Source organism: Pleurodeles waltl, chromosome 11, assembly GCF_031143425.1.
Source record: "Pleurodeles waltl isolate 20211129_DDA chromosome 11, aPleWal1.hap1.20221129, whole genome shotgun sequence".
Classification (NCBI taxonomy): Eukaryota; Metazoa; Chordata; class Amphibia; order Caudata; family Salamandridae; genus Pleurodeles; species Pleurodeles waltl.
The window spans coordinates 25,174,475-25,200,845 of NC_090450.1; the positions used below are offsets into that span (position 1 = coordinate 25,174,475).

Sequence of the window (26,371 nt, forward strand, 5' to 3'; positions counted from 1 at the left end):
CCGTGTTAATAAACGTATCACTTTTAAAACTCTGAACATCTGTCATCCGGCTACATGCATTTGGTCCTAAATATCTTTATTAAGAAGTCTCTTGGTGCCCACCCTCTCCTAGTTTATGCTCCACTTGCATGTATCTTCTGACAAAACCTAACGTTTGCTGAACATAATGTGGCAGTCGTGCTTTCCCGTATCTTGGTCCCAAACTATCGAACACCCTTCCCCTTATTTTCTGTGCGCAGGCAAATTGTTCTGCTTCCATTGATATATCAAAGCATTTATTCTCAAGATAAATTCTAATGTTTCCCACATTCTCAGCTTGTTTCTTACATCCCCTGTGATGCATCAGAACCAGGATGCCTCTTGAGGTAATCATTGTGCTTTATAAATATATCATTCATTCAGTGTGACTGATGATAGCCAGATGCAGAAAGCTTACATCTCTCTGATTTTCTGCTACGTTTGATTGAGCCTGAAGAATACCCTGCTGTGAAGATCATTACTTTACAGAATGTCTGTGTCTGGAGAGCGGCATGGAAAAAAGAACCACTCCAAAATGGTAATGGATGTGCAGAGGATCCACATCCCCAGACTTGCCAACTTGACAATTTTTTCTGCTGTGTGAGGAAGGGGCATGACAATGAAGGGGGTGGGGCTTGGTGCAAACCACAACCTGAGACACACCTAAATTCACTATCCCCTCCAACAACAAGCCTCCGTCCCTCCCATGAAGCCCCCCTTCCTCCCTGCCAAAAATCAAAGCTTTGGCTGATGCTGCCAATGTCCTGGGCAGGTTCCACTCCTCAAAACGGACATTGGCTGAGCTAAGGCTCCAAAAAATTAGCTGGAAACCTGCTCTCTGCTGCGGTTTCCAGCTAATTGTGCACCCACAGTATGATGGGATATCTCCTCACCGTGTGAGAGGAGTCGATATTGGGTGACACACAGTGGCGTCATGTGAGTTGGCAGGTCTGCAGCCCCTGTCTTATTTAGTCCTGTATAAATGGGGAAGCCACTGACTCACTCATTTTTTGGGTTCCGAGTTCTTTGATCTAGGAATTGAGTGATCTGAAGAATTCTCAGTACTCTGGTGCAGCCAGAGCTAAATACCTGTGTTGGTGCTGAAAGACCTTGGATGGCACCCTGGCTGTTTCCTTTCAACTCACCCTGCCTGAAATCATAAGCAGCTTCCCCTGTGAACTGCACGTCCCCTACTAGAAAGGAGGGAGGGATGTCACATGTTACAGGATCTCTGGCGGCCACCATTTGAACAAGGAGACCACTAGTTTGTGAGACTTTAAAGTGGACTGTGTGGAACTGACTGCTGCTGATGCTGAACTGGGGTAATCTGCACCTGAGCCTTGACTCGTGCTACATAGACCCTCCAACCCTAGGGTGAATGTGCCAAGCCTTGCCAGATAAGGGGCGCCTGGGTAAATTGAAGGAGTGGGCGGTAACAGTAGCCATAGGGTCTGTTCCTTTATTTGTGCCCAGAGTTGTGGAATCTAATAAAATATATACTTGTCCAAGGGACAAGTCGCTTCCTAAATCTACTTGTCCTACAAAAAAATCTACTTGTCCCTTCGGTGCCATGTAGAGCAGTGACAAGTTAAGGCAGCAATCTCAGTATGTAAGAGCTCTGATAAAAGCCCCCCTGATTATGACAGAGCTTATACTATAGTAGGACTTGAATACTAGCAGTTGCAAGCCCTACTATTGCAGTTTCCTCATTTTACCACCTTCCCCCAGATGTACATACTGGGGCTGCAGGAAGCAGTGGTTCCAGAACTGGCATGACTTTGAGTCTGTGCAAATCTGCTAACTTGCATGTTTTGAGGATTTTCACCAGCTCTTTTCCAATCTTTTCCCATACTGAGAAAGGTTGGAAATGTACTTATGACAAGGGCAGAAGTAGAAGTTCTTCCAGGGATTGGTAAAAAAGTGATTGGAGGGAAAGTGAACTTGGAAACACTCAATAGGTTTTCGCATGAGCAAATATGCTCATGCATATTTGCTTGTGCTAAAATACATTACACAAATATTTCTAGGAGTATGATTTCCTGGTCTCCTTCAGTAAATTCTTGTGAATTCATGAAAGCCACTAATGGAAAGACCTACATCATGGGTGTACTTTTGTGATTTTCTTTAAGAATTGGGCCCCGATTAGGTCTGGCATTAACCAAAACATTTGTTTTTATTAAAATTCTATTTCTCCCTTTATTCATCTGTCGGCTGGCTTTACTGTGAGTGATGGCATCCTTTGCTTACACAAGGAGCACATTGGCACACAAAGTATTTTTGTTCAGTTCCAGGAATCACTGTGGCAATGTGTGTTTTTATTTTTTTTAACACCAAAAACCTTGTTTTACTTTTTTGCCAATGTTTGTTACACTGGTGAGGGCCTGGCAGCTCCCAAAACAATAAATTGTTACAAAAGCGGTGTCAAAACAAGACACACATCGTCAAAACCAAAAGACTAACAACCAAGGACTGATCAGTTGGCTTTGCCAGTGCTTGTTTATTTTCAGGTTTCCCATAATCTTGTTGAAAATGGTTACACTGATTTTTCTATTATGATTAATATTTTAAAATACTAGTATGCATCAATACATTTTACTAAAAGCTGTTTCAAAGAAATAGTACCCAACATTTCCCAGTAATTTAGCAAAACAGTTTTTTTCCTACTTGTATTTTTTCTTCACATTTTTATTTTGAAACTAAAGAATCATCAGTCTTGCTTACAAGCTTCTGCAAACATTTGCATCTAATCAGAGCGCATGATGAGTTCATTATATGTAGCATTATAGTGATAAACCTTTAAAACGTGTACATTTAACCATTTTTCTTTTAAATGGAACTATCAGTGTGGACACTGTAAACTTACAATGTTATTTAGAGCGCTCACCCTAATAAAGGCTTTGCATTAATGAACCATAAATACAAGTTCGAACAACATTAACATATGGAACCAGATATTACCTCAACTGCAGCCAGTTCCCTTCCCAGTAAACTGGCAGCCAGAGGGTTTGTGCTGCATGGGGTTGGGCGTATTTTTCCCAAGGATAAAATAAACATGAAACTTGTGTCCTTGACGCTAAATAATATGTCCTGGGTGTTGGGCTCTATAGGAATTTCACACGCCTGTGTGCCTGTACATTTTTTTTTTTTAATAGAATTCCATTGTAAGCATGGTGTTAGTGACAACTCATTGTCCAGACTGAAGTCCAAAGAATAACCAGAGCTGGGGAGAGTGGGGTGCAAGTCATCCAAATTTACTTCACTGCAGCATGCAATTTCAAACTCAGTTTTGACCTTTTCAGTTTTTTGGGGGATTGAACTTAAGGCAGTGGTTTACCGTCTACCATATTCAGAGAATGTAGATGTTTTGAAGAAAGAGATCTTTGGATTTAATTGCATTTTGCCATCTTGGTGGATAGTTTAGATAGTAGTATAACTTGAATTAAACAGTGCTGAAGAGAAGCCATGACCTTCAGGTATACTACAAGTCATTGTTGCTCTGCTTAAGGTGCTTTCATGGATCTTCATAAGTTGGCTGTGATGTGTGAGAGCTCTGGGGCAAACCAGTTTCAGGCCCGATTGTCAAAGTCCTTTCTGTTGCTGATTGATCAAGCAATATGAGCAAGTGTGGGTCACACTCATCCAAAATACAGTGCGTCATTCAAGGACCTTTAGAATGAGTGTCTCCATGATGAGGCCAGAAGTAGTAATGAGATGATAGGACATGTTTGGTTATTTAAATAAGCAGTGTTCAGTAATGTTGCATACCTGTGGCAAGCCTGAGATGGATCGGAGGTCAGCTACGATATTTTGGTCAGGTTCAGATGTCAGCCGTTTTCAAGTAGATGATAATTCAATATGATCATGTATGATATGATATATTGATGAAAGTTTGTGAGTGTTTAGCTTCTTTATCAGTTTTGATTATTTTTGGAGGTAAACATTAATGTTTGGGGATGTATTTTGATTTTTGGCTAGAGCTGATCGGTTTGTGAGCAGTTTGGTAGATTATCTCTTATTTTATGTTGCCCATCAACAAATAGAGAGAAATTATGTCTTATGAGTGAAGGAGTTGGGTGGAAGTTGGGAGCACAGTTATTTTCGTGATGAACTTGAAAAGGGTTCCCACTGGATTAGGAGAGGTTGAGAAAGCTTTGGAATATAATTGGCTTCTATTGGCTACCTGGCTCCTTTGTATATTTTCTCCAAAGCTTTGTTTAAAAAGGGAAGAGGTTTTTTTTTTTGAATTTTTTTTTTTTTGCCCAAAACCTTTTTAAAGATAGGCTGTTTTTTTCAGTTTCACCTTTGACAGTTCATACGCTAGTGCTTGAGCTCTTCAATTGTGACAAATATTGTCTTTGAGAAGGGCTTGGAGCCTGCCCATAGCTTACCATTTATAGGCTTCATTGACACTCATTTGGTGTCTGCTAATTGGCCAGCGCATGCAGGCTTCACTTCCTCTTTCGTCTGGATTGTGGACTGAGTACTCATTGCTTCATCTTGATTAAGCTCCTCCCTCTGCTGGCATGATGATTGCGGTACTATTTTATTTTTTAGTATCGTCTGCCCTTGTTGATTGTTCCCTTCCATCGTCCCCTTGTCTGTGTTTCTTCTTCCCTACCAGACCCTTTGTCCATGTTGCCAGTCCCCAGGCACTCCCCGTTCTCTGTGTTGCCCATTCCCTTGCCACCACCCACTCACACTGCCATATAGAAGAAAAAGCTCTATGATGTGTGCAGCACCAGCAGCATAGTTTTTTTTTTTTTTTTTTTTTTTTTTTTTTAACTTCCTGTTCCCACATCACAATCGCTTGCTGTGTTTTTTTTTTTTTTTAAATAAACTTTTATCCATGTTCCTCCACAACATGGCTAAAAGGCACTAGCAAAGCCAATAGCTCTCACATCTGCAAGACCTATTGGCTTTGTCAGTGCTTTTCTAATTTGAACAGGGAGTCATTGAAACATAATTGGCTCCATTTTCATTGAATAAATTTAGCTTTATAAGAAGCTATTCAGTCTGTGACATCAAGCATGGCTTTGTTGTAACCTTCAAGTTATATTGAGGGTTCAGGATATGTATGTTTGGACAGCATGAAGGTCTTCGAGGTTAGAGTTAATGACTTTAATGGGGCTTAATCGTGTTTTAGTGGGGTTTAGTGTGCAAAGAGGTGGTTCCTTGGCTGTTTTTACCTTTTTTTTTTTTTTTTTTTTTTATATTAAAAAAAAAAAAAGTCTAAACAATTAATTTGGAAACTAGGGAGTAATTTTATCAATGACGATTTAGTGAAGAGGAGAATCAGACCTTTGTTATTCCTCCCCCCACCCACCAAGCATCCTCCCCTCCAAGCATCATCTTTTGTATGATGTATTGAGCGAGTCAGTGAACTTGACTTTGTGTTTGGGTGGGTGATGGATTTTAAGCCAACATGTTATGTTGGACGGAGTAGTAGAAATGAGGCGTTGTGGGGATTTAAGGTGGTGAAGGGTTAGGAGGTAATTGATTTACATTTTAGAGAGTCCTTTAAGATGATGGTGATGCCACCTCTTGATTCTAAGTACTATTTGTGCATATGATTAATTGTCCCTGTGGGCCCAAGAGGTCGAATGTGGCTCGATTCTCTTTATTTAGTCAGGATTTTCTATGTAGCCTAGCTAGCTTGTGAGCATTGGGCATTTTCATCTAGGATGAATTCATAGAATGCGTCTCCACATTAAGAGGGGTTTTTATTTCCTTATTTAGTTGCTTCTGTTAAATGGCATGACCTACATCTGCTCTTGGCTGACCCCTACATTGTAGACCACGAAGCACAATGTACTTCTTCACTGCTTGTTAACCTCTTTACTGGTGTCTAAATTAAGTCTTTCATATGGTAGTGTACTGAACAAAAAATAGAATGGTATAAATTTGGTTTATCTCATGTTAGCATGGTATCGGTGTTATTGGGGGTGCGTCAAATGCTGCCTCTTCAACTTTTCATTCATGCCTTCATTCTGAACTCCTTATGTGGCTTACTACAGTAGATCTGCATGGACCGGCTCTGTGAAATTATGTTGGTGTGTTACGAAAACTTAAACTGAAACACTTGATTTAATAGGATGTTGGGTATCTATGCAGTTGTACAGACTCTCAGAAAGATCAATGCCTGACAATAAAACAGCGCCTAGAAATGTACCTAAATGGTTATCCTGCTGAGTGAATGGAAAATGCATAACTTTGGTGTGGTGGAAGAGCACTGTAAGAATTGTATGTTAATCCGTCAGTGACAGCTGGCAGCCCTTTGGGTTGTGTTGGTGGGTTCTTGAGCTTAGTGAGAGGTTGCTAATCTTCAGTTCGAACACATTTTCTGTCATTAGTCTGCTCTAAGTTCCTTATGGATCCTTGAAGAGCCACTTTGGAATTTAGGTAATGGAGTGGAGACCATTGGAGTCTTAAGATGCGTGCAGTTGCCATTGTACAGAAATCGTGGCAGACCAATTACCAGTCGGGAGTCACCTCATGTTCTGTCTGAGTCTTTTTGTTTGCTAAGGGTGTTAAATGCTTTTCTTTTTCTTGCTTTTTGAAGAGGTTTTGCTTTAGCTTTTTCCTAAATTATAGTAGTTATGTACCGTCTTGAAGGCTATAGGGTTGTTGTTGTTCCAAATCCTGGGAGCACAGAAAAAGATGGCCTGTTGCCTTGTTTTCTTTTCTAGGACCTTGTCCAAGAACCGTGGACTCGGACGATACTTCAGCATCGGTCTGCGTATCCCATCAGTCCTCAATTTAGTGGTGACTTTGTGCTACCTTTATGCCTCAGTTTCTTGTCGAAATGAACCGCAGACCCTGCAGATCAGATTCGCCATGCAGTGAAATCACTTGGTTCAAAGTTCCATACCGCAGATTTTTAACATAGTACCCGAGAGCTGGTAGACAGTGCCACGTATCTCTAAATGGCTACAAGCACCATTTTGCTTTATCTGAAAGGTGTACTTTCCCTTTGGAAGGAGGGTGGAGGGGGGTCCTTCGTTCCCCTTGTGATGGTTTTAAGTTGTATCTCAAGCCTAAAGATCAGCAGAATCCATCATCACCCAGGACACAGTTGTAGTCATGGTTCACTTCTGTTGATCCAGTAGAAACAATGCACCTAAAAACAGTCCCTCCATAGGGAAAGCTTTAGGGTAGAACATGTATTCTTAGTGACATTAAGCACTTTGCTAAACTTAAGATGGCACCAGAAAGACCACTACTTTGAGACATTTGTAATGCTACACTTCCTTATTCATGCAAGGAAGGTTTCCATTCAGGGAGCCCTGTAGGTTTGGCAGTCGCGCTTGTAAAAATTTAATGCCTGATTTCATAAAGCATGGGCAGTGCTTGAAAGGAGGTACAAATAACGGGAGGGTGCATTGGGAACTTTCTGGGGTTGTCTTCAGTATGCACCCAGTATTGATGCTTCTAATTAGTTTATTGAACTGCACTGTAGCTGCCAGATTTCCAAGGTCCATGAATCACTAATTTTTCCAGTGCTGGTTTCTGCGACTTCTAGTCTTGAATTTATACTGGGTTGAACAAGATTACAAGTCCCAGACTTGTTTTTAAAAAAAGCTGGACTGGCCTAACTATTAACACATGGACTTGGGGAAACGTGACAGCTATGCTGCTCTTATTGGACGTGTTGACCATTTTTGTGGTGTTTTGAGCTGTAAGCTTTTGTAGGACTTTGGTTTTGTTCCTCTGTGGTATTTTGTACTAAAACATATATTTTTTTCTTTTGTGGTGTTTGCTGTTAGATATATTGTTGTATATTCTTTTTTATTTTTGCATGTTAGAAGAATAATCAAATTTTTCTTTTGTTTGAAGTTTACGTTTAATTTTGGAGTATGGATCAATTGGGATATCCAAGAGGGTCCTCTGCCCACGGCACGAGGGAGGGACAAAGCAAACCTGCGGTACCCCAGAAGAATGCCTATGCCAGGCTTGTTCAACAGCACCACAGTGGTCGCTTCAGGGCCTATTTAAACCACGTTGCACAAACCTTAAGGAGGGAGGAAGCTGGAATTACAGATGCTGAATTTGATACTGGGACATCACCTATGAGGGAAAGCCTGGGAAGAAATGGACTTCATGCACAGACTTATTCACCCGTTAAAACGTCACACCCTGAAAAGTCCCCCCTGATTCTGGGATCTGACCCACGCCGTGAAGAGAATGACTTGGCCCTAAAACCAGAGACATTGGCCAGAGGAGGAGAAACGAACTTCAATCAGGAGTCCGATCTTGTATTGGATGGGGACACTACCCCAAAGCTTGGTCTGATCATTGTGAGTGATGCTTCTGGTGGTAGAGTTGTTTTCAACCGCTCTCGTGATGGTGCATCTCTACAAGCATTTTCTGGTGCTGTAGAGCAGGATGAACCGGCAACCAAACAGAACAAAACAAAGAAAAAACTCCTTGGCTTTCCTAATCCACAGAAACCTCTGAATGTGGCAAACACAAAGCAGTTCAGAGACAAAGTGCCAATGGCCAGTACTGTGGCTCCTGGATGTCTGCATTCTGGCCAAGTTAAAGGTGAGATGGGTGAATGCTTGGGTGGGATTCAGTAGCCTTGCACTCCTGTTTAAAGCATGTTCAGTGTTCTCTTCTATACAGATTTGCTCTTGGAATATGTGGGAGGATGGGACTTTCTGCAGTAGTTGGGGTGAGGGAGGGCTCTGTAGTGTGTGGTCGTCAATCTCTGCACACATTTTCATTGCACAGTTTAGGTCACATGCTGAAGCACCGTTTCTCTTCCTAGCACTCCAGTTATTCTTCCATTCTGACAAGGAATTTGGTCAATGTTTCCCACGTCTATCAGTAAGACTTTTCAAATTGTCAAATTCCATTTCAGATCGACTGAGGTTAAACTAGGGAAGGCTAATCCATTCTCTTACTTTTTGCCACAAAGTGCCTAGCAGCTTTTTAATCCTGTGAAAGTGTGTAGAGTGTGGGGGATTCACAGGTAAATTTCATCCACGCTTCATAATAAGGTTTGCTAAGAGAGATACATTTGCAACCCTTTCACACCGATGTAGTAGCCCTCTAAATAGAGTGCTGAATAGGTTTAGGGGGTGACTCGGGAGGTTATGACCCATGGTGATTATACCATATTTCTGAGCTTTTTCTGTATTTGGTAGTAAAGAATAACTATAACTTCCTGGATAACGAGGTTAATAATGGTGAACTCTGCAGTTTCACTGTTGTATTTGGTAGCTTTCACCTTCTGGGAAACATTGCAGTAACTACCATCAAGTTATTAGGTATTTCCCTTGTTATTTCTATTAAAATGTCAGCCAGACAAACTTTGGGACATTATTGACAGTCTGTCAGGTTCTAATTTACTCTTTGATGCTTTTCGCCTCACTTGTTGCCTTTGTTCCACTTAATGCATCTGTCATTCTGATTGGCTGCTGACTCTTATGTTTAGGTCTTGCCTCCTGACAGCTTTAGCTGTTGTAAAAGATCTATAGCATACAATACCAGTGATTGCTTATCACTGGTTGACTTTCTTGTCCGTGTCATTTGCCTGCTTCTGATTTGACTGTTTTCTTTCATGTCCCTGCCTTTGAGCCTCCCCTGTAGCATAGCTTCTTTATTAGATGACCTGTATCCTTCCTCTGCTCACTTCCAGGGAGCTACTTTTCGGTTGTACGTGTGTTCTCACTCTCTCTCCCTTCTCGTCTTCTTGCAGTCTTCATGCTGCTCTCCCATCCCCCAGATCATCAGTTGATTCTGTGCTTCTATCACCCCAACCCAACCTGCTGGTCTTACTCTCACTCCTGTGCCCCGCCCTGCTCACTGCTGCTGCTCGTTGGTGGCATTTACTTGCTCTCGCTAAACTCTGGCGCCTCCATTTCTACCCTGTCCTTCCACTTTTTTTACTTTTTAGGAGAGTCTGGAAGCTGCAGTTTTCCACTGGGCTGCTCCCAACTACAAATATGCATTTGTACACAATTGCATACTGTATTAAATGTGAAAAGAGTTGCAGTATGTGATAAGGAGAACCTCCGCAGTGATCAAAAAAAATGTTGAGTACAAATACTTACAAGTGGTTCATCCCATATTTATAGGATTCCAATAAATATATTTTTGGACTACTCTGCATCCTTCCTCAGTTAGTAAATTGAATACTGTTGAATTAGATAAAAGTTATGTGCAGTGCTTACAAACATCAGAAGTCTTCTATGAACTACTGTAAAGGCGCAAACTTCTGCTTTTAAGATCTGGGATGTGTTAAGTTGTTGGGGTTAGATGCAAGGTGCACCTGGTTCAGGGTCTGGATGGAAGAAAATGTATGTGTGATTAAATATGACCAAAATAAAACATTGCAAACAAATCAGTTAGACCGTTGTTTTTTGGACATTTGTTAATCACTTCAGGTTATAGTTCTAAGCAAGTGTACTGCGTCCCATCAACAGTGCATCCTGAGTTTATAACTGAAGTGGGGAACATGGATATGTGGAACCTGCCAGTGTCACTCTAGAGATAGTAATGGTAGAATGTGCTATGCAAGTGTAGTAATTGGTAAGTAATAATAGCTGGAACCTGCACTAGAGATTACTCTCGTTGGCTGAGCTCACTGGATTGTGCAAAGTAAGACCTTTTAATGACAAAGCTGATAAAACCACAGAAGCAATTTATTCGTTTATGGAATTGCAAACCTCTTAGAGTACCATTTCGTGTATTTACTGTTGGACACCCCTAAGGTGTAGAATTAGGTAGCACAGGGACAGGTGGATTTTGAGAAGTGTCAGCTAAAATGAGGGACAAGGGAGTCATTAAGACAATCCTCAAGCAACAGATTCTCTGTTCTGTAAGTATTCGTGCGAGTGCAAAAGGCGCAGAGCCAGAACTGAGAAAGAATGGGCACATTAATAGTTTGGGTGATTCTTTAGATTCAGTTTTGCTGGATCCAGAGTCCCAGCAGTATTTTAAGTATGGTGTCTGTTCAGTTCAAAGTGTCTTATGTAATGTACTGGTGCTTGCATTGTTCTTGTACCCGGTAGGTAGCCAGTGGGGCAGGAAGTCTTGGGAGGATTCCTGTTACTCAGTTTTGAAGAAACAGATTAGCCACACCATTTTGCCATGGCTTCTGATGAATGATAGCACTTGTTCTGTCTTAACCTATGGAGCTGTAGTAGTTAAGGTAACGTGGGGTAAGAGCTGTCCTGGCAGCACTATTGTGTTTGCTTGGTTAAAGTGATTTGTGTTTGTAAGGAGGTCTCATGGGGCAGAATGACTGGGTTTTTGCTGCACAGAGGATAAGTGCAGCATTCAATTAAGGTTATGTGGAGCTAATTTAGTGGCAGAGCGAAGAGTGTATTCGGTTTACTGTAGGAAGAAACAAATTCAGTGATTACTAGCACTTCCGCTCTTTTGGCCAGTGCACTTGTGTGCCACTGGTTTCTTTGCCAAGCAGCTAATGTCAATCTGGCGGCAATTTTCAAGTTAAAGTCCTATGTCCTAAGCACACTCTATGACGGCCTTGATGTAAGCTTCTCAAGATGTGAACCATGAATGCTGTAATGTTCCAGGCAGAGGGCAGATCATTGAAAATTCCCAGAGGTGTGCCCTACCTCATTAGCACAAGGTATTAGGTATTTTGTGTAGCTCGTTATCTTGTCCTTAAGTGAGCCTGCAGGCTTGTTTCATCTTTCAAGTAGGTTACTGTGGTCATGGCTGATATATTCAGATCTAGTGGAGCTACAATCTTATCTGAGCCATGCTCATAGGCCAAGCACTGCTCATGAGGCTGTTGTGGTGCTGAGAAATGAGTGGAAGTCTGACTGGCATGTATCTTGGAATATTAAAGATGCTTATTTGGAGCAGAGACTCCATTTTCTTTCACTATGAGCCATGATTCTGCCCAAAGTTCTTAGACTGATTCAAGCTAGTTTATGAGTGGAAGTTCACCTTACCGAGAGGTCATGATTGGAGCAAATGTTTGTCCTTGTAGGGGGTGCTTAGAAGTCTTTACAAGGGCTCTGAAAATGGCTTTCATGTTCAGGAAGGGGATTTCATTTTTCTGGATAGAATGTCCATCAATCTCGATCATCTTCATACCGAAGTGCATAAGTCTGGTTGATGTCCTACAATGTAACTTGGTGGGTGGCAGAGGTGGGATGGTATTGTGACGAGGGTGAAAGATGTTTAGATGCCCAGGATTTGTTGCTATCAGTCTTCGATACTAAGCAGTCGCAATTTTTTTTTTTTCTTGGACTACATGATACCCTGCTAGAAATAGAAGGGGCAGATCCCCGGAGTGGATAATGGGTAGTAATCAACAAATGTTAGGCAATTATATCTTTGTTTTGACAGTGAGCTTTTTTTATTAGCCTGTTAGGTAAACCTCATGCACAGGAGAGTCCACCCAGACCCTCTCTGAAACAAACCATCACTCAAATATGGCACTCATGCTATTGCCATGGAGTATTTTCCAATTTTGCAATGCCCTTTTCTGTATCCAAAGTGACCCTTAGATGTATTTGATTTGCAGTAGATAGCGCACTTGTTCCTGGTAAAGCTTTTAACAGTTTTGACAGAATTTTCTTTTAAAAAAATCTAGCATTCATATTTTTGGGTGGGTTTTCCAAAAAATCATCATATATCTTGCTCTTCCGTGGCTATTTACGTGTCTACAGGAACCAATCAAAATGAGTTGCTCTAAAAATGGGGCAAAGTCCCCAAAACAGTTTGCTTTTTGATAACTTAATACCGCAGTTTTGTAATTTGTAAGCACTACGATTTAATAGTACCAAACCTATAACTCTTGGAGGGTTGAACGGCCAGGTTTGCTTTTGGAAGCAAGCTCATGATCCATAGTGTCGTACTTGTGTATTGGCAGCAAGCACTAAGTGTAGACAAGTTTTGCTGTGTGCTTTCCATGCTCAGTTAGCACTTGCCCTCTTTTTGAGTTTCGTAGTTGCTTGCTCCTCTCCTATGCAGTTCTGTCTCAAATGTGTCTCGTCTCCTGATGAGATCTACTGCTGTTGTGGACTAGTCTTCCTGGACCTTGCTCTGGCCCAGTCTACAAAGTTCATCCTAGTCCGTTTTTTTTTTTTAAGCTCCAAATTGGGGGTGTAGAATTTTGATAGCCTCACACCCAAGATATAGATTATGGGTCAAGAACAACAAGTTTTCATGTCTATTTTGTCCTTTAGACAAGTTGGCCCAACCCCCTTCAGCACATCCCCTTTGACTCCCAGTTTACAGTATATAATGAATCAGGGAAGGGCACGTCTGCAGTTAAGGTAATATTTGTATTCATATGTTAGTGCTGTTCGAACTTGTATTTATGGTTCATTGATGCAAACCTTTTTATTATTAGGGTGAGCCCTCCAAGTAAATGTTGTAAGCAGCCTGAGACTGCACTACTGACAGTGACAAAGCTGGAAGTCTGACACTGGTGGTCAGCCTTTTGGTTTTGTCAGTGCATGTCTTTGTTTTGACATGGTTTTCGTGCAATTTTGTAGTTGTTGGAGATGCCTGGCCCTCACCATTCATTACAAACATTGGCAAAAATAAAAATACTTTTGGCACAGCATTCCACTGAAAAAAGCTACTTTGTGTGCTGTTATGCTCTTTGTGAAGGAGCACACAGTGAAGCCAGACACTAGATAGATGGAGTAAGATACAGCATTTTAATTAAAACAAAAAGGTCTTGGTTAATGCCAGACCCAATTAGTGGTCCAGTTCATATAAAGGAAGTCACAAAAGTGCACTCATGGTACATGCAGGTTTACCGCTGTCATGAATTTACAGAATAAGTTCAGTAAATAGAACTCCTACATCATATTTATGAACTGCATTTTAGGACGAGCAAATATGCATCTGTAGATTTGCTCATGCAAAAATTTGTTGACCGTTTACACATTCACTTTCTGTCCAGCCGCTTTTTTCCCCAACTTCTGCCCCTGTCAGAAGGACATTTCCAACCTTTCTCAGTATGGGAAAAGATTAGACAAGAGCTGGTGAAAACCCCTAAAACTTCCAAGTAAGTAGGTTTTCACCGAATCAAGAAGGCAGTCCAACCATGGAATTATTAGTTAACGCTACCTCCAATTCAAGTTGGTAGAGCTGCGGTGCGGTGGCAATATTATGGAATAGCTATCGTTCAAACTCTACTAAAGCCCTGGCTTAATCAGAAAGGCTAGAATGATAGCTCTTATATAGTGTAATTGCTACCATAATTTGTCGCCGCTCTACATAGCACCAAAGGGACAAGTGGATTTCTTTACATGGCAAGTCGATTTATGAAGCAAACTGTCCCATGTGCAATTAGATATTTAATTAAATTCCACACCCCTGCAAAATTGTTGCTCCCGCTCTTCGGCCATCATCCCAAATAAATTAGATGATAACTTAGTTTTGGAAGACTAGAGACTTCAGGTTTATTGCATGATTCTATCTATCTATCTATATCTATATCTCCTATGTAAGTATATATATTATTTCTGCCACATTATTTCAAGTAGCAGAAAAAGTCACACCTAATGTGTCAGCTTCTCAAGCCAAAGGCTTTATTTGATATAACAATCCAAATTCTAATTCCAATATGGCAATGTGTTTCAACACCAAAGTGTCTTCATCATGGCCCAATTGAAAAAATCTGTGCTCATTCCCCTCTCACTTTAAATACCCACAGTTCATAAACATTGAAAAAATACTACCATGTGCAGAGAACACTAAAATGGTTTTACTGTGTATTCCATAATTTCCGAAAAGAGAAAATAAATAAAATAAATAACCAATCTAATTTTCATCATTAAGTGTGAAATTATGTAACGCCTGCAACACATTTGCCAATTAATTATTTACCTGTTCCTATTCAGATGTACAGATTCCAAAATATCCACACTTCTCATAATTTTAAAGAAATTCCATGATACCATATAAATTAACCAATCCCTTATATTTCTTATATTGCATTATTATTACATCTCATACCAAATGGCCATAATTAATCTGTCATAACGGAACTAACACATCCTTCCCGTGAAACCATTCACATGTAACACAAATATAAAAGTTCCACAAATTGTGTCCAATGTTAATATTCAATCTAGAAAAAGCGCCTAAAGGAGAAATCGGTGAAAAAACTCTGCTCACTCTTTCTCATCACATAAGCCTACATGTACATAAAGTTCCTCATACACATTCAAGCCAACCCCCCCCCCCCCCACGGTGTCTTACTCCCAAGGAGAATAATATATTCAGATTCCCTTACTCTAAGGAGCCTTTCTCGATCACCCCCACGTATATTACTCTCAATCACCAAATATTCCAAACGTTCAGCTTCTCGATTGTGCAACTTCGACCAATGTCTGGCAACTGGGTATGAAGTTTCATAGCTCTGTAGTGTTCCAAAATCCTCTTTTTCACAGGACCAATGGCAGGTAGATCGTTGGCTCTGTGACGTCAACTACAGTTGCTACTCCCGACCAGGACCGGTTTTCCCTCTGTGTTCCCAAAAAAAATTAGATTTAGGCAGGATTCCCTCTGAACTGTCGCTTCTTTCATTTCTAATCTCCATTTATTTTAACTTCAGGGACTGGAAAAGATGTCCTCTCATAGCCTGCTTGTACTGATGGGACCGAAGTTATGTCCGAACACGCTATTGAATGTAAACCCTGTATCAAAATAAGAAAGTGGTGACCACAACTCATTTTCCGGAAAGAAATTTAAGCAAATTTGTTACATTTTGAGTTGGTTTTAATTTTTTTGGGCAACTTGAAGTTAATCCATGAAAATCAGGTCTTGACTCCTCCACTTTGGGTCCTACAGGGGTGGGGGGCAGGTGTGTTGGTGGCTTGTGTAAAGGTATTAAGGGTGTGTGTGTGTGTGTGTGTGTGTGTGTGTGTGTGTGTGTGTGTGTGTGTGTGTGTGTGTGTGTGTGTGTGTGTGTGTGTGTGTGTGTGTGTGTGTGTGTGTGTGTGTGTGTGTGTGTGTGTGTGTGTGTGTGTGTGTGTGTGTGTGTGTGTGTGTGTGTGTGTGTGTGTGTGTGTGTGTGTGTGTGTGTGTGTGTGTGTGTGTGTATAATATATATATATATATATATATATATATATAAAGGATACGTACATTGCATATTCGTTCACAGATAATACTGCCAATCGATGTTACCATGGTTTTTATAACATGTTTTTTAAAATGGACCCTATATTGACCCTCACCATTATACTAGTTTTTTATGGTTTAAAATGCAAGATGCCAACTTAATGCAACACTCAATTTGCTTTGTTGACATGCTGTTATATTTTATAATGGGACCAGTATTATCAACAGCTGTGTCCATGATATCTGTGCTTGCCAGTTCTTCTTTTCAGGGTGTCTAATCTCTTAAGTCCTCAGGTATTTTCAATACAGAAATAGCTGAACTCGCTCGAGACCTGTCTGAAATCGGACTTGTACTGGGAACTCACACGGGTCACTTCAGTGTCTAATGGGTGTTCAGATCTCTGCGTTCTTGCAGTTTGGTGTTATTGTCGTCTGACATTTGAGAAGACGACTTTGGAGAAGGGCTACTGTGCTTCGGTGTCTGAAGTTATTTTAATAGGATTTCTGGTTTGGTTGTTGGGGAGTAGTTGGAGTGTTGCTAGAAACTGGGCAACAAAAATGGCTTGTAACCTTTTCAGCAGCCAGTGTCTTGCATCATGAGCTCTGGGACAGAAAAAGCTTATGGCAGAAGGTTACTGGGGTAAAAAGCTCAACAACCTTTCACTAAATTTGAACAGTTCATCGATTCGTAATTAAGTCTTCATGATAAAGCATTTTTAAATGTTTTTTGCATCTTAACATGGCATAATTGCAGGAGGAAAGACTCAATATTAAATTGGTAGTACAGTACACATAGTACTACATATCCAAATTTTCATCCCATTTTGGTGTGGATCCTCTTTAAGGTTAATATTGTATTTAAAGGGTTCAAATAGTCCACAGAGAACAAGTTGTCTGTTGTGAAACTGGACATTTTTGATATGCATGTCCCTGGCTGATAGGGCACAGCTCTCCCGACAGTTTGCGCCGTCTCAGAACTCGAGGCATGGGTGTATATTTGTGGCTTTACTTTAAATTAAGCTAAAACTCAGATTGTAATTTGTGGCCTAACTAATTTTGGTTCAGATTTGTAACCCTACGACAGCAGGGGTGTTGAGAACTTATGCTTTTGTGTCACATGCCTGGGACGTTTGTGAGCCTGAACGTACCTGTGTGCACCATGGTGAGTTCCCTTCCTTTTACATGATCTAGTTTTGCTTTACTGTTTGTTCTCTGCAGATTGGTGTTAAGTGTGATAAAGTGAGTTGTGTCCTAAGACTCTTTCTATGGGCACTTGACTCCCCAAGGTAACGAAACTGAGCATTGCTGCAGGCCTACTCTGGGTGGAGTTTAGAAAGTTATCTATAGCATGACGCCGTGGATAACACAATACAGAGTGTTCACTGAGTGCTACACTTTCAAGATGAATATGACTTTAATAGGTAAATGAAATGGACCAGTTGCATTGCATAATGTACACAAAAAAAGCAGAAGTAGGTTGTGCCACCTCTGGGTGAGATATGGAGTCCAAAGAACATTGTTACTTTATGAAGCAGTGTTCAGAGCTTCTTGCTCAGCTGCAGAATTTGGTTTCCAGCAGGGACCTGGGTTTCAGTGAAAGGTGAAAGTTGGCCAAGGACCACTCAGTCTCTCGCAATGTCAAAAGATATGGAATTTGCGCAATAAGCATAGTGCCTTGTTTTTTTAGAATGCACTCCATACTGCAGTGTCATGGGGCTATAAACAGCAGATGACCCTATTGCCTGATTTAATGACAGAATTTACCAAAGACGAAATTAAGTAAAGCAGAGTAGACTTCGCTGGAATTAAAATTTCAATTACAGAAGATATCAGGCGATTGTGATTATCTTACCAATCTTGTCATCATAGTTAATTTTGTCCGGTTGCATTTTCACTTGTGGGACAGGAGACCACATGCTGCACTCAACTGGACTAGTTTTCATTGGCAGCCCAATCACAATTTAAAAGTTTTATATATTTTTGGAACTGGTATTGAGATGATTCACATGGTATTGAAATATAATAATCAGGCTGTAGCTAAAGGGGCACAACCTCATCATCAGGGTTAAGGAAGCAAAAGCTCTGTTTTCAAACTTCCAGTAATTAAAAATTCACACTCTCTGTATTACTTCTGTGATTGGATTCCTATTTTATTCACTCTCTGAGCATACTGATTTTCATCTAATAGAATTTCAACATCTTTTAATCTATATTTGTAACAAGCTACGGTTACAGCCAGTAGGTAGTTATAGTTAGTCTGCTTTTCCATAGACTGAGAGTTTTTTTGTATTTTGCTAACAACTTTGGCACTGTTTGACGAATTTTCTCAGAGCTTTCCAAAAAAAAAAAAAAAGTTCACCCACCTCAGCTTCTTCCTGGAAAGTTTCGGTGTGGTCCATCAAGCGGAGGCCAAGAAAAAAGGGGAGTCCCAAAACGTAAAATCCCCATGCATTCTTCATAGATGTCTTTAGACACCGCTACAGCAAAAACTGCTGAACGGAATTACACCAAATTCAGCAGGAAGCTAGATCTTTGTCTGCAGATTGTGATCTGATGTATATCCGTTCAGTTGCCAAGACTCCTGCAAGAGTGCCAATTTAAAAAAAAAAAAAAAAAGGAGCATTCTGATTGGCCCTTGAGCCTTCTTGCTTCCGTGGGTTTCTCACTCCTGGGAGGGAGAGTGCTTCGATTGGCTGCTAGTAACTTGAGAAAAATGTTGCTGGCAGGCATTACAGGACTTTGGGAATTAGGACATGATTTAGATATTGGCGGACGGGTTACTCGTTCACAATGGTGAAGGATATCTCATCCTTCGGAATCTAAATCCATTATTTCCTATGGGATTGAGAATTAGGGATGGGCTATCTGTCACCGCTGTGACAGAGCAAGCTCCCCCAATATCTAAATCAGGCCCTTATCTTCTGTCCTGGAGTTGTAACCCAAAAATAAATATGGGGGCAGGGTAGGGATACCCTGACCCCCTAGACCCCATGGGGGGGTGGGACCCAACGAGACTCCCCCCCCCCCCCCTCCCCCCCCCCCAGGGCCAAAAAATAAAAATCCTGCAGAAAATGCCACAATCCTACATTATACGCCACATTGAGCCTACCCCATGGGTCAAAAACAAATTATTCGGGGAGCAGGGTTGTGTGCCTCCCTCACTGAGCCTCGTGATCCCTGGGGAGCTCACCTTCGGGGCTGGCATTTAGTATTCTGGTGAGTGGGGGCCATAAAGCTCTCCTAAACGAGCCTTGAGGGGCCTAGTCCCAGAGCTGAAAATATATAATAACAGCAAGAGGGCCCCCTTCCAGAGCCTAAAAAGGCCACTCATAGCCACAGGGAGCCCACACCTGGGGCAGAAATGATATAATATTGGGGGGGGGGGCTCAGCCTCCCCTCTTCGAGTCTTGAAAGTCCCCTAGACCCAACACCTGGGGCCGATTCTCTTTAGGGTGGGGTCGTTCCCTTCCCTCTTAGCTTGCAGGGAGCAGCATTTTTAGCTGCTCTCGGCGGGCGGGAGCACTGTTGGCTCCTGCTGGATGTGTTGAGCTGGTGGGGCCTTGGGACCACTGTCACCCCCCTCCCCCATGGCTCTTAACCAGGAAATGGTGCGTGCCCTGAGTGGGCATCTAGTCACCCACCCTTTGTTAGCCGGACCTCAAGGTGGGGTCCCTGGGGGCTGAAATTTGCCTGAGAAGGGGGGCTCATGTTTCCCCCCCTGCTCCCCTTTTAAAAAGCTGTCTGGCCTTGGGGATAGGGTCCCTGGGGCCAAAAAAGGTCTGGGGAGGTGAGGCACTAGTCCCACATTTTAGAGGTCATTACTGTTGTCATTGAACATGACATGAATGATGTCATGTTGTATATGAAGTCATAAGCAGTACATTGCGGGGCACAAGTTATAGTTAGTGCTGCTAACTATAACTGTTAATTTTTTTTTTGTTCAAAATGTTAATGTTGTCACTGTGAAATTCACCTAACTATAAGGTTACTGTAAACGTATTTATTTTTTTTCCAGTGATTTTTTTTTTTTTTCATTTTCTTTTTTTATTACACTTAAGTATAGCGTTACTTTAAACGTTGTTTTTTCAGTGAATAAATGTGTATATTTTTTTTATGTGTGTGTGTGTGTGTGTGTATATATATATATATTGCTGTTACTTCTGTGATATAAATGGACTCCTGTTGATATATATGCATGTCTCTCCCTCGGAGATCTGCAGTAATACTTCCTCTCTGACCTTCAAGTAGAGTGTGAAAGCCCCACTTTTTCAATTGGATTATAAAATTGTTGGCTTTATCTGTGCCTGATGAGCCATACTACTTTCAGTAAACTGCTTGGACACATCCATTGTAACTATAACTTTACCTGTAAATCCCTGCCTACACTGTTGCATACCTGTTTGTATTGTAAGGCCGTGCTTAATCAGACATCCTACCTCTAACCTAAAAATGGATACTGTTTAGATGCTTTCTATGCAGCTGTAGCAATACTCATAATTTTCGATTTTCACTGTTTCCTACCTGTATATATTGTAATATATTATAGTCAGAATGATCAAACTGTAACCTAACTGCATGGTAACCTAATTGCTTAAGTTGTAACTGACATGCTTAAACTGCACCTCACCTGTAAATATTCTATTACTCTTTTTTTCTGTGTGTTATCTCACTCTGTACAGTGTTCCGATACTCTCGGGTCATATTTGTACTTTATAAAACTATTAAATAAATAAAATATATATGACCATTTCTATACATAAATTATCAGTAACACTACTTCTGTTCTCTGTTGGAGTTGCAAAACTGAGCCAGGGACGTCTGGGACATTTGGTAGTCATCCGCTCTCATTATTACCTATTGGAAGGAGGCCCTCGGTTACTTTAAAGGGGCCATGGGATTCCCGCTACCTGCATCCTTTACCGCGATTGTTCTGGGTATCCGAGCCCTTGCGTTACCGGCCATGCCGCACGCTGACTGGAGGCTCATTAGCCATATGTTAGGCGCTGTAAAACCAGCTTACAGCACTCCATTGGAGGAGCCCTTGGCCCCACACACCGCTTAATAGCTTACGCGTCTCTGGCATGTTATGGCAATTGAACTTCTGTCCCACAAATTGGCTCACACTGATGGTAAATCTGCCCGTATCTGGCAACCACTTATTGATTACTTTACTCACCTAGAATACACCTGTTTCACGCCGCCTTGGCTTAAAGCTCTGCAATTTATTTTTATTTTATTTTTTGCAGCCCTGCTAGACGACACTGCACTGATTGTGGCGCTTGACTTATGTTTCCCCTTCCTCACTCCCCACATCGCTAACTAGGCCCCAGCTCAAGCCATTCCAAGACCTTACTCCGGCTTGGTAGCTCCACGAGCCACACCTTTGACCTTTAGTAGTCATGTTGTTTTATTTCAGTGTTGTTTTACCTCTGATATGTGTATCTGCTTGCAAAGCACCCTCGCGGAGTACTCTGCAGAACCACCACCTTTAGCAGTTCCTTGCCACTTGAATGGTGTTATTTGTAACTGTGAGGTTCTGTCGCTATATGTCAATGAGAAATGACTTCAAACCTGATGCACGTCTTGCATTGTTTTTTGTAAAATCTCTAGTAAACCTATTTCAAGCAAAAAAAAATCAGTAACATCCTTGTTTCTAGCAGAATACATTTGTCCATAACGGATATGTTGTATCAGACTCAAATTACTTAGTGGTTACATATGCAGTCTCTGATTTATATCACTTTGTTTCTATATGGTGAGAAAAGTTTCGCTCATAGTGTGAGATTTTTCAAGGCAATATAAACAATGTTTGTGTCAGGAAGAAATGCTATTGATTTGCGTTGAAACTAGTGAGGTGGACAAGAGTGCCCTCCACAGAAAGCGTGATTAAAACGACAAAGGACCCCGTCATTACATGCCACTATTCTAGTAGTGTGCTTAAGCTGTGAACCTTCACCTTTGGTACTCAGTCATATTATAAATTCTTATGGGTGCAGTTACTTCACTGCTATGCTAAGAGGACTAAACAGTTTGGCTGTACCTCTCTTAGAGTCTAGTTAACGTGGCATTGATTTTGGGAGTGAATAATCGCTGGAAAGCCACAGTGCCAGTCCTGCCGGCCATTGCCCATGTAGTTATTTACATTAAATACCTTTGGTCTCTATATTAATAGTTGGAAACATTAAGGTTATGATTAGACAGGCCTAGCCACGGCCAATACTGTGGATGATGAGACTACTAATGAATAAAAGCAAAGCACAATCCTATTGCAAGCCTTGGCACTGTGTGCGTTGTGCTGCTACCATCTGGAGTGGTAACCCTTGTCAATAGTTAAAATGTGTACATTCAGGTCTAGAAATAAACTTCATATTCTTCTGTAGATTTGAATAATCAAATTGTAACTTTAAAACTAGGCTCTTACCTTACAATTTATTCTTGGTCATCCAGCATTTAACGGCTGTGTTGTGATCTTCTGAGACATTTCTTGGTAAACCTGCATCTGCCACGTTTCAAATGCTGGACTCTCGCTTGCAGTTTAGCTCATAGTGAATGACTTCATCACCAAATTTTAAGAGTTGGGGATGTCAGTGTTTCAGAGTGACCATGCTCTGTTTTTCTTTAGGGCTGTGTAAGGGTCATGTTGGGAACGGAGCAGACCCCGCTGAGCATTTCATGTCCAGCTGAGTTTATACCCCTCTGATGAGTTCATATCCTTTTCTTCGACTCAGACCACACTGTCAAGATGCTCCCAAGTTTGTTGCCACTCTCCAGAAAGGTAGCTGCTTTCAAGATGCTCTCTCTGGCTCTGGTGTACAGAGTCTGCTAGAAGTCTGACAAGGAGCAGGTCACTGGCTTGACTGTGCAAGTATTTATCCCACTTTTAAGGCACAGTTTGAAAGCTTAAATCAACCAAAGTGAAAGCTTGAATTAAAGTTTGAACTTGTAACCCAGTCAGGAGGATGTGCATCCTTGCTGTCTTTTTGCAATGTTGATAGGCTTTTCTCAGCAGCTTGTGGAGGCCAAACTGCTGTGGTAGTTTCATGTATCAGGGCTAGACTGGTTCAGGCGTAGAGCACCTGTTGCTAGGCAATGGCCGGCATTTACTAAGGTAGCATGGCAAACACCTAACAACTAGACTGCACAGTGATACCTGGCCAGGCATAGCACAGCCATATTATGTGCATTTTAAGTCAGTAGTGTTTTCTGGTAGGAAGATGTGGCTTTGCCCTCATGCATCCGTGTTCAGCAATTGGAGGTATATCAAAAAAAAAATAGCATGCGAAGTCCTTTTTAGGTCAAGTGCACAAGCGCTTTGAGCTGTTGTAAGTATTGTGGGCTTTTAACCACACCCACCAGTTTTACTCGTTCGTAAGCTTGCCTTTCAAAAATCCTTTATCATTGGTAAATGCTTTGTTTGTCCCTCGATGGGGTGGTTTTGTTAATCCCCCTGTTACATGGATAATTGGACATCTGTTTATATGTTTGACTGCGATCAAACTTCTTTTGCTTTTTGTGTCTCTCCTTTGCACTCATGCTCATGGCGGCCAGGGCGCTTTGAATCGGCTCACTTATGTCAACTGTTTTACTTTTCTTTTTCAATTTAGGTGGCAAGAAAAGTCCAGTTAGGAATTTTCAACGCTAATAGCTCGGACTCATGCAAATGCAAGACCCACTGCATTGCAAATGCTTGTTTTGTCATCCTCCTGTACCCATCTCTATGAAATCTTCAGATTATTTTATCTATCTGTGTGTCAGGGGTGCAGGATTTATGGAGTCTGTACTGCCAAATGTCGGTATGGTGCTCAAGCTAATGGCTTTTGAACTATGGCTACTTACTGCAATCAGTTTCTCAAAATACTTTTGTGCTTGGCGACTGCTTTTTTTGATGAGCACTTGGGAGATCTCACAGTGCTAACTCTTTTGTGCAGCAGACACAGTAATGTCAGTGGCAATCTCTTTCTGGAAATTCTTCTTTTTTTTTTTATTTTATTTTTTGTGTGTGTCCTCTGACGGGACCATGTCTGATGCCAAAGTGGCTCTATGGTAGTGGTTAGGGGTATGACATCAGTTGTTGGATATCCCTATTCAGCGAGAGGCATTCATGGATGTGGAGGAGATGCAGAAGGAGAATGATGGTTTTGCATGGTGCCTGTTTGACTGCTCTGCTGCTGCTGGGAGGAGCATCTGCCTAAAAGTGCGTAGGGACTGGGACCAGCACACGTCTGTTCCTTCCTCACTTTCTTTGTCGGAGTCCACTGCTACGTCGGAGATTCTTTCTCGCCTTGTTGGATGACACTCAGTATGTGGCGCAGTGGATATAGCTGCAGGTATTCCCTGTAATTAAATGTTGGTCCCTCCCAATACGGAGGTCTATCACTATTTGAAGTCATTGGTCCTCATCCGCCATTGGCCCAGAAGAGATTGATAACTTGAGTTAATTGTGGCACTCCTTCCTCTGAGGCTCACTTCTCCTGCCTCAGATCTTTAACAGTATGTAATGCTCTCTACCATGCATCTTTCTCAATGAGTCTGTTGCTGCATTTCAGTCTACCTGTAGCAATCCCTTACACCACTGACTCGCTTTAAGATGGTTGTAAATGATATATGTGAAAAAATGGAAAAGTGAAAACTGAGAAACCACATTGGAGTAAACAAAGTCATGGAAAATCAAGTTTTAACGGAATACAAATATATCGAAAATTAAAGCAAGTATTTAAAAGAAAAGGGGATTTTAAGGAAACATCCAAAACTACATTCAACTTGGATGGAGTTTACGACTAGTGAGGGGACTTTGGTTCAGGGAGTGGTAGGGGCCAGGAATAGTTGGATTTGAGGCGTAGAAAGGGATTTTTAGGGTACGGGTGGATGAAGTTTAGGGACGGGTAGAGTTTCCTAGGTATCATGAATTGGTGAAGTTTAGGTAAAGTCCATGTCCATCTCCCAGAACCATCTGCTCACAGCTAAAGGCCATGTGCATAGCGGACTCTTGAGGTCTGGACCCGGTCTATAGCACCAGGTATGGCTGAATGCCACATCAGTGCCTGGAGCCGGCTGAATACTTTTGAAGATCAAGAGCAATAGAATCTCGAGTAGGGTCATCGTACCTGCCAAGCACAATATGGAGTAGATCTTTTGCCCAGGGAATAAAGCATATCATAACAAAACCTAAGAAGTCACTGACAAATCTGTGTTAAGGAAAAGTTTTGATTCTTTATTCACACCTCAAGAACTCAGTGGATGGGTACACTATGGGTGTGGTCTGAAACCGATCCGCTAACGTTGTTCATAGAACTACTCAGTCATCTGCCATTCTGCTGGCAGTTTAATGGATGGGGCGGGTGGGATAGTAGGAGAGGCCAGGAAGTGGGTGGGCAGGGAGTGGTACCCCTCCACTGTGAACCTCCCAGCCTTACATAAGCATCTCCCTTTCCTTCCTTCGTTTGTTTCGCTATTTCTTCCTCTCTTTATCCCCTTACTACTTCCTCGCCAATTCTTTTTATATTTGCATCCATTGTTTCTTTCTTTCTTTCTTCCTTTTCTTTCTATTCTCCTCTCTTGTGTCTTTCTGCCTCCTTTTCCTTCCTTTGTTTCTTTCATTAGTCCTTAATAAAAGGGTGACTGACCAGGTTCTTTGGTGGTGCTTAGCTTCTTAAAGCAGTCTCTCTCGCCTTAATTTGTGCTGCAGGGATGTGTTCACTTGTACTGCACTATCAAGTGCCTTGTAAAACTCTGTTATTGCCAGAGGTCCTAGTTAAGGATGGAAGTTGCCCTTATTTACTTCTGTGTGAACAGTAACCAATGAACTTTTAGGCAATAGGACGGTTTGTCAAGTCTTTTTCGTAACTCTCAAAATGAGAGCAGTGTGGTCCTGTGCACAACACAAGCATGAAACCACAAACCTCCAGGAGCCCCAGACCTCCACAAGACAAATTAAACAAGCAACAGCACCAAACTGATCCTTTGGGAATCCACCTGTAAGTTTTATGATACCGCTCCTGTGCCATTAATGCTCCGGAACCGGGGTGGGGGTGGTTGAAGGGCGGTGTCTGAGTTACTTGGTCTTTATGTATCCTTAGCAACTCCCTATAAAAGGCAGAATATCAAAGTCGTTTTTAAGAAGCAGCTGCCTGTTAATGAAAAGTTGGAGGCTCCAGCTTTTTGTCATTGTTCTTCTGCCAAAGGTGGCACTTCAGGGTGCTCTCGGAGACTCTGCTGACTGCTCCAGTAGTGGACATTAGATATGTTTTCCTGTTTGGGCCCATGGATGTTATCCCAGTTACTAATTGAA

General features: G+C 41.6%; 1 protein-coding gene across 2 annotated transcripts in view; it reads left to right on the forward strand.

Moving 5' to 3' along the window:
- The window catches only part of DIS3L2 (DIS3 like 3'-5' exoribonuclease 2), a 714,887-nt gene that overhangs the window by 24,738 nt on the left and 663,778 nt on the right, over positions 1-26,371 (forward strand). The window contains exon 2 of one of the 2 annotated variants that reach the window (XM_069212876.1): positions 7,852-8,559. The exons of the other annotated variant lie outside the window; for it this stretch is intronic. Within the exon in view, the coding sequence (XP_069068977.1) occupies positions 7,872-8,559 (688 nt within the window). The 5' untranslated portion in view covers positions 7,852-7,871. The remainder of the gene's footprint in view (positions 1-7,851; positions 8,560-26,371) is intronic. 2 annotated transcript variants of the gene reach the window in all.